Raw genomic sequence first — 19,986 nt, 5'->3', positions numbered from 1 at the left:
AGGACTGAGAGCTAACGTGGTCCTGTGCTGGCTTTCATTTCCAGAGTCCCTTAATTATCTATTTCACTATTCAATGACCACGTCCTGGGATTTGGTAAAACACTCTTTCAATTGGTGCATTTTCTTGTAGTGCAATCACATAGCAGTCATAAATGAGTCATGCCACAGTAACTAAACAAAATGAGAACAAAACAAAGGAATTCAGAAATCTTGAGACTGTTGTTCAAAATGCACTTCTGGAGAGGACACTTTAAAGCACCTTAAAGACCATTTGCCATTGAGCTACTTGCCCAACACTGTCAAATTATCACATGTAATTTTAGGGGGAAATTTAATAATAAGTAGGGATTTGCTGATTTCATAATTTCCCAGGCAGTCTTCTCAAAAGCCAGTTAACCTATCAGCATTCATCAGGTATATACTAAATCCATCTAGTAGAAAGGTATATATTCTAGGTAACTGTAGTTTATTTTAACAATTGGAGATCACTAAGCCTTTTGGAATTTAAACCAGTGGGTCATTGAACCAAAAGATCATTTGAACTAGACTAGTGCTTCAGACAAAAGCAATTTCAGTGGTTTTCAAGCTCTGTAGAGTGCCCCCATGTTCCCAAACATGGACCACTCCAAGTTCATACTGGGTATTTTTTGTTTATTTAATATGTCTGGGGCTGTCCTGGAGGTAAAACTTTAGGCTGGTACAAATCCAGAGGATTCAGCATTACTCCTAGGACTTGTATCAAAACCAAAGACCTGAGGGGGAAGACGGTTCCTCAATATCTAAGAACACAATATGGTTTCTGAAAAAAGCTAAAGCAAAAAAGAGTGAATCAAACTAGTTCTCTAAAGCATCAACAAGGACAAGTTTGTGTATGCCTGTGTATACACACACACAATTGTGCTCACCTAGACCTACATAACCACCACCAGAAGATCTTCAGAAGACTAATAGGCAAATTCGATAAACAGAAGTGTCTCTCTACAGCCCTGTCTAGCATGCTGGAAGCAAACTAATCCAGTCTTCCTCCTTCTGTCTCTGCTTGCCAACGCTGGATTTACCCATCACCACTTCTGCTACCATCCAGGCTAGGTCAGTCTGGGAACATTATAAGGACTAATTCTATGCTTTGTGTTGGACACACAGGGCCAGAAGCAGCAGTCACTATTCATTCCTTGGTCACTTCTAAGAGTATACTAGAGAAGTTCTGGCTAAAGAATTAAAAGTTACCTTAGTATGGGTTTAGAGCGGCTAAGTACAAGTACTTTGTGTTCAAGGATAGTTCTATAGGAGCAGCCCAAGCCAGACTGGCAGGTGTGGATCCTAGGGAGCTGTCCTCATTTCAGCACTGGGTCATGAACTAAATATACTTGTAAATAAGTGGGGGTTTGAGGACCATCCCTCTTTAAACAGCTTTGATTTCCTCCCCATTATTGTATCCACTAAGTAGCTATTATTTTTGTTTCATTTTCTGCCTTATTTGCAGGTAATCAGCCATTCTCTCAAAATGGGCACTTGAGATGTTAGAAAATAAGTGCCAAAGCCAATGAAACATTTTAAAAGTCAGTTTATTCTCTGCTTTTATAGAATGATTTTATAAGGTAAGGTCCTAGCTTCACAAGAGGTTTGCTAAAAATGATCAAGGATTAATGTGGGCTGGTGGCTGTCCTGTGCTTGGGATAAAAAGGCAAGGCTCATGGGAGAGCTGCCACAAAAGGGGACCACACCACATCAGCCACGCTGCTCCACTGCTAGGCTCCACAGGCTGTGGCTGGCCTGCTGAGACAGGAGATGTGGAAGGACCTGAGAAGCTCTTTTGGAACTCCTCCACATGGACATACACATCAACCTCACACTTTTCAGCCTTTCATCCTTTTCTCTGTGGCTTCAGGAAAATAACCTCACTTCTCTGAGCCTTCATTTTCTCATCTACAATATATTGTTAATAATAGTAACTAACTATTTTACAAAGCTGTTATGAAGCTCAGTTGTATATTGTGTATAAAGTCCAAACAGATACTGGTTGTAGTTCTCATTCTTATTTCTAGAAAAGACAGAATTAGAAGTGAAGGAATAGAAAGATTATCCTTACTAAATCTAGCATCACTAAAATGACAGAATTTACTGAAAATATGTGGGATTTCCCTATATAAAACACAGAGCAAAATATTGCCTACAATAGGACATGAACAAGACTAGTTTTATTCTTTCATTCCAATATCCAAAAATCCTAATTTACTTAAATTCCTTCGTCTTTGGAAACTTGATGTAGATTCATGTTGTCTTAACATGACTTAGCACTTAGTTGTATAGGATGATGGTTTGTTACTGGTAAGGGTTAACTTTAAACAGATTTCAAGTTATAGGCAATGTTCTAATCATTCACAAAAATGTAGACGTTTTTCTTCATGTATCGCTGGACTTGAACAAATTTGTCCTTGAAATGTAGTATAAATATCCTGGGTCAAAAAGGCTTTGTTAATTATTGAACACAAAAACGGCCCCAGGAGGTTCACAAACAAAATGTCCCACAATGCAAAGCACTTTGTGACGTTTATGTTGTTTCATCAGGAATATAGTGGATATGCATACTGTGTGTGATTCTACTGAAAACTGAATTCTGCTATAAAGCTGTGTTAAACCCTTACTTATAACCTTTTCTTTAGCTACATAAAAGTCTGGAAAAGCTGGACATGTGACTAGTGCAGTAATACAGGTCCTTACAGTTAGAAGAGCCCCATACTTAATCTGCTGCATCTTAAAATTTTTGAGTCAAGGGGATCTGCATTTCATTTGGAAATGAGCCCTGCATTATGTAGCCAATCCTGAAGTCTAGTATAACTTTTATTGGGAAAGAGACTTAAAAATAACTGAATAGATAAATCAAAGAATATATTTTTGGAACTTTATGTTATGTAAAAGCAGAAACAAATTCTACTTACCCCAAGTCCACCACAAGGTAATGAAGAAAAGAACTTTTGAGAGGTGTCACCTACACAGTAAGAAGACATGAAAAAATATGTAAGTTGAGGATATAGTTACAGTTTCTTAGTTTGGGGATATTTATAAACACTTAACATTATGCCACGTGTGTTTATCATCTGACTCAGAAGGAAAATGATCAAATTTTAGATATGTAAGAACTCAAAGCAAATTAATACAAGAATTATTACATGTAGAGTCTATTGAACCACATGAACACATATTTATGAATTTGAGTCTCAAGATTTTGATCACCTTATACATCATATAATACATCACAATATATTTTTTATTTATAATTCAAATAACTCAGCTATTCATTGAGTGTATTCCTCTATTGTGATGTTTGAGCAACAAGGTTTATGAAATAGTCATTTCTTAAATGTTTCAAAAATTAAAATATTCAAATATGTAGACTTATTTTTAATTTCTCATTTAGAGAAAGCCAAGACCAAACATATTATAAGCTTCTACAATATTCATAATTTTTAAACACACAAGCCACAAAAAACTATAAAAAGGATAACCCTTTTGGGGCATCTACATACATCTTTAAAATATATGCCAAAATATCTTATTTGTGACTGTCTCGGGATTGACATTTCATGAAATTTTATTTTGCTTATTTGCATTTTATTTTCTACATTATCTGCTACATGAATAGAGGAAACAAAAACACTACTAAACCACTAAGACTGAACTCAGCCTTGCAATGTAGTTAAAGGGCAAAGCAGTGTACATTTCCATATCATAGTCAAAAGGTTCTTAAGTGACTGAGATCATTCAAGAGATTAGTGGGAGAACAAGGTACAAACCTCCATTTCAACTATCCCAGTTCAGTTGTTCTGCTGATGATCAATGAAAAAATAACAGTGAAAATTAAAAACAGGCTTGTGATGGAATTCACATGCCATGTCAGTAAAAGTCTAGATTTTACTGTCACTGAAGAAAGTTTGTTTTGAAAATGATAAATTGTATGCATTAGTTAAGTGCAAATGAAAAGATAAGACATCTTGTTATATATATATAAGGATGTTCATGGAAAAAAAGTAAGTTGACAAAGAAAATCACAGAAAAATATTAAAATTGGAACACTGACAATAGTAAAAGACACATAAAAATTATGGATAGCTTGGGGAGGGGTAAAGTTTTCTTAACTTTTTTCTCATAACAAAGATATTGCTACATCCTTGAATATTTTGCAAGGATGTACTATGTCATATATGAAATTAAAACATATAATATTGCATACTTTAATATCTGAACTCTTCATTCTATAGGCAGTGAGAAGGGATAATATTAAAATATAATAAAGTAATTTTTTAAAATTATTAAACTGTAAGAGAATAAGGAAAATAAATGACATGCTACTTTAGGAAAATCTTATTTACTAATGGTTTACAATAATACAAAACAGCCAAATAATAATTTAAATTTAGTGATGTGTAAAAATTTTAATTCACTCAATTGACTGGATTTACTTTTTAATAATTTTATATTGCCTTATCCATGGACTGAGATCTGGCTAGCCACAAGGTAATGAAAACTGGTAGTAAGAATGACAGGAATATTAATGCTAAGGAAAACCTTGCACCAGAAATAATTGAAGAGAATGTTTTTAAAGTGTCACCTTACAAGGTCTAGAGTATTTAAAGAGAAAAATGGTGCCCATTTTCAAATCTAATTATTTTATATAGATGTCTTTCAAGATACAAAGACTGATAAGTCTGGTTATAATGAACTTTTATTTAAATCCTTCCTCCTGACTCCAGAACACAACTATCAAGAGTAGTAGTATCAATTTATATATATTTAACTTAGAAAAGTCATGCAACTAAATGAATTTCCATTCAATGTGTGTGCACACTGAAACAGATACACACCCATCTGTGTTGGGAGGGGTTGGGAAAGGAAGAGGAATGTATGGGGTGAAATAACAGGAAAAGAGAGAATATCTTGATGGTTATGAATATCTGTATATTTACACATGGAAGCTTCAATCTGGTCTTTTAGATGTAAGTAAAAATAAGCCACAAGAATTCAAATTTCATAGAGAACCAAAAACTATGAAAAGTTAAACTTTTAAACAAATGGGATTATTCACTTAGAATTTGAATTCAGGCAAGTCAGCTAGGTTTCTGGATTCACAGGAGAAAGTGTAGTAGTTCAGAAATGTTATCAAAGTTGAATTTAGTCCTTGACATCAACACCGAACAGGGTAACATCCTTGTTGATCTTTGTGTCCCTGCACACACTGCTGCGGTGGTTGCACGGATCCCTGGAAATTCCTATTGAATTCCAAATGTGTATCTAAAGCTAATTCTAAAATCATCAGTTGGTTGAATATTATCCTACATTATATACTTAAGCTAATGAGATAAATGGCCTATTTATTTGGATCAAAAAATTTTTAATTTAATTATTGGTACTTGCTGTTTTCCTCATGTACATACAAGAAAAGGACCTCTAAGTTCTAAATTAGAGATTCACTTTTAAACCATCAAATTTTTAAATGATATATATGTTGACTATTTTGAGAAAATAAGTCCTGTTCAAAAGTGTTTAATTTCATTTTAAAAGGTGGTACTGCCCTGTTTCATAAGTAAAATAGTTTGAAGTTGCTAAAGGTTTAACTTCATTTCCTCTACAAATATATATGTTCTCTTATAATGTGGAATAATGGTTGTTTTGGAAATCTCTCACCTACATGTAAGTGTATCCCAGTTCAATCCAAAGTACCTACTCCTACACCTAGGTTGACTTAATAGTGTGAGAATACAGTAAAAAAAAAAATTGGGAAGGCTTTCTACTTGTTTTCACTTAATTAAAAAAATAATAAAATGTACACAGCTTCCTATCTTAAAATGACTTAGTAATTTGACATCACAAAATCATGGGAGTTAATGTTTGGCTTACTTTATCCTTGTGGTAAACTGGGTGAGACTATTAATTCATGCTAAAATACAGACGTTTATTATATAGTGTCCACAGCAAAAGAAGTACTTTATGTAAAGGATTTACATGCACAGATACTGATTCCTTCAACAGAAAAGAAAAAAATATGTAGTATGTATGTTTATATTGACTTATTTGCCTATATATTAATATGTAACTTTAATTCTACTACAGAAATTGTTTTCATAATCAAATTTTATGTTTTCTAAAAATTGAGTAATTATTATGTGTTTCCATTTCCCTCAGTTTCTACCTAAGCTTTCTCCAAAAATCTGTTGATTTCTATCACTCATATAATATATAAAGCTGTGCAACATAAATTTTATTTAAAATCTGTGGGGAAAGGTTGAAAAATTAACTAAAATGTATGTTTATTAATTTTCTACTTCTGCCATCTACCTGTTTAGTTCCATAGTTATGGCATGGCTTAAAGAGATTATATTAAGATTTAAAATATAATCTTACTATAAAATGTAGTGCTCTGGGCAAGTAATAAGTTTTCATTTAAAATAAATCATAGTATGCTTTTTGTCTGTTAAGGTCATAGAAAAAAGAACTGAAGGACATGGAACAAATGGGAAAAGTGAAAATAAATTTGCATAAAGAATATAGAAGTCTTTTTTTTTAGTTTAAAAATGTTAAAAAAAAAATGCTTCAACAATGCGTTTTTTCCCATGTGGGAAGATGCTGTGAAACAAATGCTATTCATATAAGGGTTAATTTAAAAATAAACACCATGAATTTGCATTGCCATTTTTTTCCAATGCAGGATTTTCTTAATCTACATTGGCTTCTAATGTGAATGACTCATTCCACAGAGTAATGCTGTTGAAAAAGCCGATTCTTTGTCACACTGCTTGCCAAGTACTCTGAACTGACACCACTATTGACTAATGATAGTGCTGGAATGTGCTGTTCTCAGTAGAATGGAGGCTCATACAGACCTAAGAGTGTCCTGGGGTCCAGCTTCTGTCCATCCAGGGGGTTGGTGCCATACAACAGGGAGTGATGTTCGGAATGAACAAGCTGTATTTCCTCTAGGCTGGCTTTTCGACCTTGAATTCGCTGAAAGAAAACAACAGAAGCCTACAGTACTTCGCTGACAACAGCCAGAAGAAAAGTAGACCCCAAGTCACATTTAAGATGATTAATAAAGGGCTGAGTTTCATCGTGCAGGAATGTCACACTGATCTGCTTAGTAAAGTAGCATAATAATATCTGAAAAATGAGTGTATGCTAGGTTCAGATGCAATGAATTGTTTATGCCTAATGGGCAATTGACAGAGAGTATATTCTTCTTTGGCATACAAGAGGTACCTATAACATAGAAATTACTAGTTAACTCCTCTGTAAAAGTATCAGTTTAAAAACAAACAAGGGTTACTGTTTAGCTGAGAAGTAAATTCATTAAAATCTTATTTCACACTCACCTGAAGGAGTTGGAACAAATCCCTTATTGTTTCTTAAAGAGCATAAATAAGCACCATCACATTTTAATGTATTCTCAAATATGCCAGTCACTTCATGGGTATGCACCTCATAGTATTGTTAATCTAGATAATGTTACTCAAACTGTGTCCTATATTTTAGTAACAGTTCAAGAACTGTTTGTGAATGGTCTGTGATGAGGTCTGCATAGAAATTCAGAATAAATATTTAGAAACTCTTATAGTAAATTGACGGAGTATTTTTATGTCTGTCGAATCTAACCTAATCATACATGTCTTCAATCTTTATTTCACTTTTGTGGAATATTATATTTAATGAATTGTATAAAAGCATTAGTCTGTGAAAGAATGGAAATTAAACAAAAACAGTAACTGCTGATCAACCAGAGATAGTTTAAGACATTCTAGACTCAGTCAATATTTTTACACACATGGCAGGGCAGACACTTTCACTTCAGCTAGCCAAGAATGGTCCTTCAACATAGCCAAAACTGTGTATTAAGTTAAACTTCAGTTAATCAATTAGTAAAGTGTTCTTCCTGGCCACAGGTCTAAGTGGACAAGTCTGCAAGCCCAATGAACACCATGCTAGTATATGACATTAACTAGCCTTATTTTTGAAAATTGCTTGGCATCCTAAAATTACTCAGATGGTATTTATTATTTCACTTAAAATATGTATCACAACAAGGCATGTATAAGATAACGTATTAGTGTCCTCTCAGCAGGTGACCTGGAAATACCAGGTGACAAAGCCCCTCCCGCAGCACCAGGAGAACTCTGTACTCAACCTCCCTCGTTTAAGATGATGTTGTGGCTGTTGATGTGTGGTTCACTTTGAAGGCAGGCTGGGAAAATCTTGATGTACTGATACTTTCTAGGAGTTTACTGGGTAGTGAGCAGAACTGGGCTTGTCACTGAAAATAAATCATCATGTCACAGTGAGAAAGGAATGTTGGGGAACCCAGGGGGCAGGAGGTAGGTAACAGGAGCGATGTAAAACAGAAATGTGACACTGCCATCATGTGCCAAATAAACAAACTAATGTTTATGGAGCTTTGTCATAGCATTGAAATTTCTGTTTTTGACAACTAACTTATGTTTTTAGAAAAATTAAAATATGCTTTAGGAAAATTATTCCTAGTTAGGTATTGAATGATGAAATGAAACTAGGTAGGTAATGCTGAAGAGTAAGGCAAAGTTAAAGATGGCCATCTGGTCAGCTATTATTCGATCAATAAACAAACATGTTATTGACCTAGGTGGCTTGCTGGTAAACATTAAATTTGGAGATATCTATGGAAGACCAGAAGAACATTCAAAGAAGTAGAATGACAAGTAAGATAAAATGAGCAAGAGAAAGTTCAAAGTCAATATTAAAGGGCAACATTTTAACTGTGGGATTTCAGCTGGGGAAAAACCCCCCAAGATAAATGCTAGTAAGTCCATGATCTGAGCCATCTGAAACTGGACTGAGCAGAGCACGGCAAACCGGACTGCGGCAAACAGTTCTAGTCTGGCGAGATAATGAACACCATGAAGTCATCGGGCTTCCAGCTCTCATTTCTATGAGTCCATGAAATCCAAGATCTTACATGTTGATGGAGTGAGACCTCTGCATCTTAAACAATGTCAGTTATGTAGCTAATAATCAGACCCATGCTTAGATACCTATCTTAAAGCTTCATTGCTTTTTCCCCTTTCTCTTCTTCTATATTTTTTCAGCTCTACAATGAATTCTTACCTCTGCTTTAGCATTTAATACCATTAATAATATGTTTTCATAAACTAGTCATATATATTTGCATACCATACACCCCCATGCTTGTCCCAATTCATTTATCATTCTCCCACAATCCCCTAGTATTCATGATGAAAGTTCAATCACACATTTTAAAATCATCTGCTAACAAGATTCAATTATTGAAAGTATCCAAGTGCTGATAAAATGTAAGAGGATATCAGCTGAATGTCAGTCGCGCCCTTGTGTAGTATCAGTTAACTAACAGTAAGGATAGAGCACCTGGCCCAGCCTATTCAGCATTTACTTATTCTAAGCATACTCCATTCTAGTTTACACCTAGTTCTCCCCTCACCATTAAAGTGCAACACAGTTCATAAGTTTTCATTTTGATTTCTCTCCCCCCCTCACGCTTCCTTTTGACCACAGGAAATATTTTACACAGGCTTATTATTATTATAGAACATATTTCTTAAAAAATAATTGTTACTATAATAATTAACTGACAATAAGGAAGTTCTTATTCTGTTTCTAGGGCTGTTGGAGAAAAAGCCTCACAAACAGGATGTACATGTTTCTACAGAAAGAGGGAAGTGAAAACCAACTCAGTATGAAAAGTGTTTCTATCTGGAGAAAGTATGTTTTGAGATTTATATCTCACAGGGGCACTGCCATGGGAACTTGGCAGATGACTAAGCTAAAAACTCTGCAACAGCAACAGCTTTCCTTTTTCCTAACCTATGATCTCCTGGAATAGTTCTGTTTTGCTTCACTTTTGTCAAATGTATTGAATTGATCATGTTTAACTTTTCCTCTCAAATTGAAGTCTCCAGCAGTCCTCATTTTTGGGTACTATCCTCAGTAATTTATTATATTACATGTTTATGCTTAAACACAGATATTTTCATTTAGTTTCTTCCTGTATTTTCTGTTTCCTGTGTACCCTTTATTCCTTCATTTCTCCCTCATGATGTTCTCTTCAGTCAAAGGTCAACAGCATAATGAGTCACAAAATAGGATAAAGTGCTGTGATAATGCTAATTTAGGGAGATACTGACTTCCGTTCTCAGAGCTATTCAGTCTTCAGGATGTCTATCTAAAGTCATCTATGAATCTGATCAAAAGGATTTTTGAGAATTCTGAATATATCTGGACAACTGAATGCATGTAAAGGATGGTGTTTATCTGGGTATTTCTCACTTGAGATCCAAAGATAGGTCCTAATAGGCTGAGGAAAGGAAGCTTACGGCTCTTCTTTCGTCTTCTTAATAAAGACATGCTGTGATGCAGGGCATGTTCATTGTTAAATATTCTTTGTGACTTGCATGCCACGTTTCTTCCTGAGCCTAGGAAAGAAGCTTAGGTGCACTGAGTACCTGCTCTGGGCTCAGCACCCAAAGTATGGAATCTTTAACTTAGTTAAGAGCCCCAAACAGTCTACATTCAGGTTTGAAGTTTGACTAAAGTTGTTTAAAATGACCATATCATTGAGTCTCACAACCCACCATGATTCTTTCCTAAAGAAATAGTCTTTCTGAAATAAAGCCCATTAATGCAACTTGATTATAGAAGGAATGTTCTGAACATGATCTACAAAGTCATACTGTGACAGGATAAAATGCAGCCTACCCACACCCACCCACACACAGAGCACACACACGGTATAGATTCATATTTTTTTCTGCCAAGGAGCAGAGAAAAAAGGAAACAGTTCTATTCCTTCCCCTCCTGTGTTCAAAGCCTGGATTGGGGCCAGTGTCCTAATCAGTTCTCATTGGCCCTGGAGGAATCAGAACCTTTTGTAAAATATAATAAAGGGCATAAAATCATGATAAAATGCATGAAAAAGCAGTGCCTTTGGTTAGGGAACTAGAAATAATTTAGCAGAACAGATGGATTGCATTGGTTTGGTATTATTGAGGACATGAAAGGGCTCATTTTGTGGCAGTTCCAAACTAAGAGAAAATGTCCAACTGAAATTTGACAAGTCAAAGTACCTGCCCCTTCTGGGGGAGACCCCATTTTCTTTAATCATTCTCAAAGTGGCAGCATATTAGCTAAGAATTTCCACTGAAATATCTCATTTTCTGAGAATATTTCATCCAGTGTCCCTAAATAAAGGGATGGATTTTTTTCTATAAAAATTCACAGGATTGCAGACTCACAGAGTTAAAAAAGGATCATAAATGACTTTTGAGTGTCAAAGTTACCCTCTGTTGTAAATTCCATACTTAATGAATCAGTCCATGGCCTGTTCATTATGCTTAATACAGTTTTCTCTCTTCAACAACAAATATACAAATCTGGTCTCATTGCTCATCCCCAACTGGAGTTTTCAAATGCTACAACCAATTGCTTCCTCAAATGTTACATAAAAGCCAGTCTGTATGCTCTCCCCACAAATGCATTCACTCCTTCTATATGTCCCTCATCTTCTAATGACCTGTTCTCCTCAGAGGTTTTTTTATAAAGGGGAATGAAAGAAGGAAGGAAGCAACTAAACAGGCGGGCAGCCCAATACCTTTTGTGTTTTTTTCTTTTGATTACATGGAAAGAAAATATTTGCAAGTCAGGAGCCCTGATTTCTGGGTTCTGACTCCCACATGGCCTTAACGTGCTTACAGCCAGCTATGAGGTGCCTTCCTGGGCCTTTGCCTTCATTTACAAACATAAGGAGGTTTGATCAAATTACTCCAAAGCACCCTTTTAGCGTTAAAGCGATAAAATTTTCTACGAAATAATCTTACACACAATAAAAACTTAATAAAATATCCTTTATATGCATCCTTTATATGCATTATTTGACTTACAGATTTGCCTTAGGCAAACAAATATAATAACCAAAAATTATAAATTATTATGATTGAGGGGACAGAGAAGCTCTATGACAGTTTCAAAATGACACTAGCTATTCCTTGAAACTCATTTATTGTATGTTTAATTGTAATTAAAATATGAGTATTTTTAGCATACATATTCCCAGCTTGTGACAATTTCAAAATAATAAAATATTACACAATTTTTAAGATTTTGTACATATGGAACTTTTGAGTTAAGGCCACCTCTGTTACTTAGGTAATGATTACTTCTGCTACTCTACCATCTCCAAATATTTGACCCCATTCACCTGTTTGTCTTTACCTCATCAAGCTTGTTATAAGTTGAATTTCTGTTGCAGTGATTTTTAGTATAGGTTGTACTTTGGAATTAAGTTTAAAAGGTACTGATGCCTGAGCCCTGCCTCCAGAGCTTCTGATTAACTGTGGGTATAGCCTGGCATCCAGATACTTAGAACCTCCCCATGGATTTTAACAGGGAGCCTAGATTGAGAACCACATGTAAAGGGAGCTCTTGATTCTTCATGCTCATAGGAATTCAACATACTGACACTGCACTGACCAACACATAAATGGCTGGGACAAAGAAGGCTGTGATCTTTGAAATGACAAGTGCCTCTTACCTGCTTGTAATACTGCTCGATTCAGTCATTATAATTTACTTAAAACTACTTCAGGGCAAAGAGCAATTTCAAAAGCACTTCAAAAAAACAGCAAATCTCATTCAATAATAAAGGCCTGGGTAGTAAGAAGCATAGGCACTATGTATTTTTTAAAGTTTATTTCCACCATTTCAAATTATTATGCTAATGAAAAGTAAGAAAAAAGTTATCCCTTACTGTAACTGTTCAATTTTCACTATTTTTATGGAACTGAATATTCTCCATTGTAATTATTTTTTAAACAATATTACAAATGAGCATTTTAATGGCTTGGGTCACAATATTGATTTTTTTATAATAATTTTGTTACAACAAATATTTGTGTTACTTTAGGGCTACTTTTTCTGATGGATGAAAAATATATAATTATTCATTTGTGCTAATAAGCTTTAATGCTGTTGCTTAAAAAAATCCTGTAACACTTTCCAAATGGACTCAGAAAAGAGTCCAGTATTGTTTCCTTATTGTTTTCTACATTAGCCCTTTATTTTTCACAGAACTAAAAATAAAAAGATCCCAAATCATCTTGATTCTGATAATAGGCTGCATACATATTTTTATTATACTTACCTGCCTGGGTTCACTCTAATGTGATACACAAACATCTCTTATAATAATGACATAATGTATCCTTGTCTACTCATCACATCTAGGTCATTTGTACTGCTCCCCAAGACAGCCATATCCTTCAGAGATAATTCACAAGACTCCCTATTTGAGTTTCTTACTGCTTTGTGGTTAAATTCTAAGACACACACACACACATTCATTTTTTTGCAAACTAAACAATAGTTGTTATGTGCTGCCATCCAGTTGGATTACTCATAAAACAAGTATTTAATTGAATATCCATTAACTTGCAGAATTCAGTGCTTTGTAACACAGATGTCAGAAAACTCACACATTCCAGAAGTATTTCTCCAAAGAGTATTTTATTTCTTTAGATTTGCACAAGGTATTTTAAAATCACCTGTGTGTACAGGATAATGTGCTGGAGATCCTATCCCTCAGCTCCCTGGCATCTTAAGATTTTATGCTAAATCCTTTCTCTACTACTTTTCTCAATGGAACTGCTGAGAAGTTCCACAGGGGCAACAGTAGCTTGGGTTTGTGTCCCAAAATTGTTTTGTAATTACTTTGTGTTGGCACTTGAATAAAAGAGTTAAACATTTCAGCACAGAATGTTGCTTATGGTTTTTACTTATGAATTAAGCAAAACAAAGTTACTCAATATTAGTCACAAAGAAGCAATGCAAATTCTACATCATGTGTAATCCAAGGATAGCATTATAAAATGTTATTATTCTCAAAACAAATGTGAGACCAAGCAAATGTCTGTGGGTGGCTTGGTGGAGCTGAGAGTCATGAGCTCTTCTGGATAAACAATTCCCAAGTACATTTCTAACAGATGATGGGTCATTCTCTGCAATTTCTTAAGCACAGAAGAGCACATTCTTTTCTTCAGGGGCACATACACTTAAGAAACCTGGCTACCTAATCAAAAAACTAATTTCTGAAGAGGACAGCAAATGACCCTGGAAGGTACATTTCTTACGTTGACAAGAAAGCTGCTGGTTTTGCTTTTTGCTCCCAACAGAATCACTAAACTAAGTATGAATGATTCAATAGGGGAAAAAATTAAACAGTATTGGCATGAAAGACTACTAACCACCTCAGCTTTGTGAAAACAGTGCCACGTCATGCCAAAAGAAGTTAACCCATGTAACCACTGTAATCTAATATAATGAGGACTAATGTTTTCTCTGGCTACTAATCAGGACTAGTAAGCACAGCCAATTTACACTATAGGTTACAAATTAAGAGCAATGTGTTTACTAAAACATCTTAAAAATTTCGACAACTCTTAGCCAAAGAAAGTGTTATGTTCTAAATGAACTCCTTAGCCATCTAATTTCACACACTATAAAGCTGGAAGAGATCTCAGCAAATATCCTGCCTAACAACGTCTTCTTACACATGGGAAAAACCAAAGATCAGTAAGATTAAGTGGTTTGACAAAAGTACACATATAACTAATGGCAGGACTAAGGTCAAATCTAATAGCAAACAAAAACCTTTGGAGGAATTCATTTTGATTCACTGTCTACACTGTTAAATGAATTGACACAATATGGTTAGCTTCATTTTTGGATCAGTTTATTGTTTTGAAGCCAAGGAGCCCTTTTAAGGTTTTCAAATGGCCATCTTTTCTATCATATCATTGTGTAATTGCAGGACTGACTACTCTGTTGGCTGAGGAAAACTGACTTAGTCTCTGTATGCTGGCAGAATTGATATTCCTTACCTTTTGTCCTGGTCAAATAGTAACCCAAATAGAAATTGAATATGAATAAAGAGAAGGAGGGCAAGATCAACATAAAGCCTGGAATACTTCCTTCTTTGCACTCTGATATATAACTTTTTCCCCCTACTCTTGCTTAAAGGGTCCTTTTGATGTTGTCAAGACAATGGAGGCAGCTGACAATAGTCTTTCTTATTTTGTTTCTTTACCAAGCTCAGTCAATAACACAAGTCTTTAAAAATCAATGTAATATAAAACTAGTGACTCAAAACCTCTTGGGAGCTTGTAATTACATATTTATTTGTGTGATCATTTGATTAATGTCTACTGAACCCACCAGATAGTAACCACTGTGAAGGCAGGGGGTGCATCTTCTCAGTATTACATCGCCGCCTCCTTACACAGAAGCCTGGGAAATTCAAACTCTTGGTAAGTACTGTTGAATGGATATATCACTGTCATCAAAGTATGGTGCTCAGATCAGCAGTGTTAGGATTACCCAGACACACATTAGCAATACAAATTCTTGGACCCCACTCTAACAGGTCCCCACTCCTACTGCATCTGAAACTCTGGGGTTGAAGCCCAGCAAACTATGTTTAACATCCCTCCAATGAGTATGATGATATATACTAACATTGGAGCACCACTACAATCCATAAACGAATGTCTCTCATCTAGCCACAGGTTTCTGCTTTCTGACCAGCTATGTGTCCACAGAGTTTGGTTGATTCCTTTTCTGAAAGCACAGACTGATCACTAACTGTGGGTGGCTAAGCAGATGTGGCAGGAAAATAGTGTTTAAAGATGATAAATTGCTATTTACATGTTGGGAAAAAATACATTGACCCAGCTTATATGTGTTATATTCCTATTCCATTATATTCTTTTCTATATAATCTAATAATTCCTCTCTCTTTTGAGAAAACTGAGCTTTTATTTCTCACAACCAAGAGAAGAATTTATCCATACTTCTCAGGAGAGAGTGATGACCTAAACACCAGGGCTGGCACTCAAATTCCTGGAGTCCCAGACATATTTTTACTCTCTCAGGAATGCATGCTTTACACATACAGAGCTGGACATTAACTTCCTGATAGTCCTACCTAGACAATTCAGAAAGAAAGGCCTGATTCTCCATAAATCCTTGGGTCATCGTGGTAAACATTCATTAACACCCAAGGTGGAACCTAATTTCTTCCTTAAAGTGATTAAGTCCAACTGGAAGATCTTGTTATTGGTCTCTGTCCCTTTAGAAGGCTCATAAACACTAACCAGGAAGACTTAACATGGGAAACTTCTTGCCTCTTCAACTAGATAATGCACCCACCACGTACCTGATCAATTGCTACTTACAGTGTGATTTTCTCCTGGTTTTTCAGCAATTCATTGTAATGAGTTTTAGTGAATTGCTAAAAGGTTTGTTGTATTTTTTCATAGTATTGAAATTTTGAAATAATCTGGCTTGAGATAGAAAGGTTAGCATCCTTGCAAGAGAGTTTATTAATTTTAATAATATATTAATAAATGTGTGTATTAGAATTAACTTGTTGAAAAAACTTTAAAAGAAAATTCAAAATGAACATGTATCAGTTGTTTCAATTGTGTTTATTAGTAGAGTACCAGCTAAAGAAATAGATTCTCCTATTTCTCAGAGGGCTAAACCGGTTTGGAATAAACACTATACGTTCCCTCCCCACTACTCTCCAGATAGATATTAGCAAAAGAGAATAGTCATGTTTCTTTTGGTTCCATGTTTTATCCCTTTCAGTACTATGCATTATCTTATATAGACCTGAATGTCTCTAGAAAAGGATAACATTTGTTTAGTTAATGATCATCTCTAAAACTCCACTTTGAATATTTATAAAATCATTCACACACAGAAAAAAGAACATTAAATTCCTTGGTGTCATAAAGTTAATTGTTTTTTAATGGTTGTAGAAATTAAATTCCATGATTAGATCAGCATAAAGTCATAGATACTTTGATAATATAGGAACAAACAAATACACATGGGCAACAATTTTATCGCTTAAGAGAACAAACACCTGGTGAAGTGCTCTCAAATTATGTTAGGAGAAAGAGGGTTTGATTTGCATTATTGCAAAGTTTTGGATCAGACTTTTGTGCTCAGTGTTCATTAAGAACAAATGTGCTGATCTGAGCTTTCAAGTGTACTATTTGTTACCTGTGTGACTGTTTCCAGACAGACTCTTATTTAGCTGACTAAGCGTGGGCTGGACTAATTCCCATCGACCCCACAGTGCTTCTGACATTTCACGTTAGGTCTGATGTCACATCAGCTGGCATTATTGTATACACTGTATTTTATGGTTTCAAATAATACAAGGCTAAAATAATGTGATTTATGAGGAAGTGAAAAAGAAGACTAATCAGAAAAGGATAACAGACTTAAATTTTAAGACTAGTGTGAACCATACTACATTCCATTTATTTCTGCACTTCGCTCCTTTCACAGTGTTCTACAGATCTAAGGAATACCACAATCTAATAATGTATCTGAAGGCTGAGATCAACAACTACGAATTTGGAGTGATTGGGATAAGGTTCCAGTATATAACAAAGACCTAAAAGTAAAAGAATGTAAACAGCAATGTCTCAGCTGACAAAAGGACAGGAAGACTGCCAAGCTGGGAAAGACATATAATAGATGCCAAGGTGAGACAGGAATGTTCTCATGAATAAATGTCCATTAAGACCAGTTCAACACAAGTAAGACTCCTTTCTGGTTTATTTTACATATTCCATATGGGACTGGGAAGACTAACAGAGTGGTTTGGCCTCCAAACTGTACTATCAAAAAACATGAAAACCTTAAAGATAACTCTAAAATGTACCAGAGCATGAAAGCCAATGCCACAGAATATGGATGCTACTAGCAAGAAGGTGAAAAATAGACTTTAATTCAGGAAAGAACCAGAGAAATAAATCTAACTCAAATTCCTTCCCTTTGGGGTTTCTAGGGAAAGGATACATTTAATCAAAAGCTAAACTTTAAATACAAAAAACATTTGATAATTCTATTAAAACCATATTAAAAAAGTTATGACATTAAATCTGTGCCCACTGCTCTGGTGTATTCACTCACAATCCCAGCAGCTGAATGACCCATAAACATTATCTGTACTTTGATATAAAGATAATAGCCATTAGTTCCCCCATAAGATGATATATATTGTCTTCAAAAGAGAAAATCAATGAAGAAAATAATTTATCCACAAAAATAAACACAGGAAATGAATGACTTTGCATCTTCAAAAGTCAATTATTTTTGCTACTATGCAGAGAAGAAGGATCAGCCTGATGTAACTCATACTATACTATCAAATAAAGGCAAGCACAGATGACTAAGAAACACTCTGTCTGTTTTGGCACTTCTATTTCAATTGGAATATTTTACAGATTCACTTTAAACAACCTTGGCTTTGAATAGGAATTTTTTTGACTACTTATGGGTTGCCAAAAATTAATTAATTCCAAAGTCATCCCCAAAGATTGCTTCTTTATGTTATCAGAGCATAGAGAATTTAGTATGGTCTCAATGGATCAGCTTCCTCATGGCATAACTGTTATCAAAATATTACCCATTTAATTTCTCCCCAAACTTGTGAGAACTATATTGGATTTCCTTCACTCAAGATGGACAACAGAACCAAACAGCAACATGATAAATTGTGTCTATAAGAACCCTTGTTTTTTTGTATAGTGAAATTCTGTAATTCTAATCCCTAGAACATGTCTGGAACATAATACAGACCCAGGAAAAAATATTTTTTGACCAATAAATGTTAAAGTAATATGAAAAGATCCACAAAAGATATTTTTCTTTTAAAAATGATTTATACTCAGATATAGAATGTTACTGGATCTTAGGCAACAATGGATATTTATAGCAAGAAAAACAAACAACTGTTGGTTATTATTTTGCAAATCTGACAATGGGAACCTTTTTGAATGGATATCATTTTTACTTTTAACCTTTGAAAGCCTAGAATAGTAGATTTTCCTAAATTAAAAATGGGACTCAGTCTACAGAAGTGAGTTTAAAGAAATATTGATAAAAATATTCAAACATCTACCATAAAAATATAAAAACACTGACAATCTCAATAAAAAGAAGAGTCTTTTCTTGGTAAAAGGGAAGTTAATACTTTAAATCTATTCATTTCTATGCAGCAAAACTGGCCTATATTTGAGTTCAAAATATACCTTATAATAATAAGCAACTATTTAGCACTTAACAATTTGCAAAGAGTTTCTCATAAAATTAATTCAATAAATGATACCTATTTGGAAACAAGAATGTTAATGGGTATACCAAGAAACAGGCTGCAATAATGGCACACACACATCAAGCAGCTGCTCAGTTCACTAACACTGACTGAATACCTACTGTGTGCCCAGCCTGGAGTCAGGTCGGTGAGTTCTGTGCTACTAGTGTCTATGATGGTTCATTTATCATGGTGTTTATGCCACAGGGTTAACATTTTTCTCCTACTACCCAAATGAATAAGGGCCTCTTTACATGATTTATTTAAGTAAGTAAAAGAGTGTGGCCAATTCAGGATTACCTCACATTTACTTAGCAGCCCAGTTTCTTGCAGCCGTGACCAGATGCTCTGTATTCGTCCAGCATGCTCGGGGTGGGTGGTGGAACTGCCACAGATGCACTGGTGTTTCAGCATCAGAGGGTCATAGGCAATTCCTTCAGGACAAAGGAACAGCATTAAGATAGGGTAACGATACAAGTTAGATGACAATATTAATAGATGACTCCAAAAATGGCATCTTTTAAAAGTAAATTTACAAATAGAGAAACAATGCACATTGGCAAATTTCCAAGAGCATGTAAGGGCTATTTAGTCTTGTGTATCTATATATATATTCAAACAAAAAAGTCAGCCTATGGATTAATCAGTACTCAGACCCTAGCTTAGTAAATCTGTAAAGTGATGGAGAGGGTGATATCTTAGACTTCAATTTAAAAAAGACTAATTTTACCCATATCTTAAATCACAATGAAGTATTTTTAGATAGA

At 34.9% G+C, this 19,986-nt stretch overlaps 1 protein-coding gene across 1 annotated transcript in view; it reads right to left on the bottom strand.

Annotated features, from left to right (window-relative positions):
• Positions 1 to 19,986, bottom strand: part of HDAC9 (histone deacetylase 9) — a 930,736-nt gene that overhangs the window by 264,566 nt on the left and 646,184 nt on the right. The window contains exons 17-19 of the mRNA XM_057504568.1: positions 19,520 to 19,653; positions 6,879 to 6,999; positions 2,940 to 2,989 (exon numbers count right to left, since the gene is read on the bottom strand). Coding sequence (XP_057360551.1) covers positions 2,940 to 2,989; positions 6,879 to 6,999; positions 19,520 to 19,653 — 305 coding nt within the window. The remainder of the gene's footprint in view (positions 1 to 2,939; positions 2,990 to 6,878; positions 7,000 to 19,519; positions 19,654 to 19,986) is intronic.

This window comes from Manis pentadactyla, chromosome 7 (assembly GCF_030020395.1).
Source record: "Manis pentadactyla isolate mManPen7 chromosome 7, mManPen7.hap1, whole genome shotgun sequence".
Taxonomy (NCBI): domain Eukaryota; kingdom Metazoa; phylum Chordata; class Mammalia; order Pholidota; family Manidae; genus Manis; species Manis pentadactyla.
Note: the sequence above shows the minus strand (reverse complement) of the source record. Positions and strands in the feature narration are given on the sequence as shown.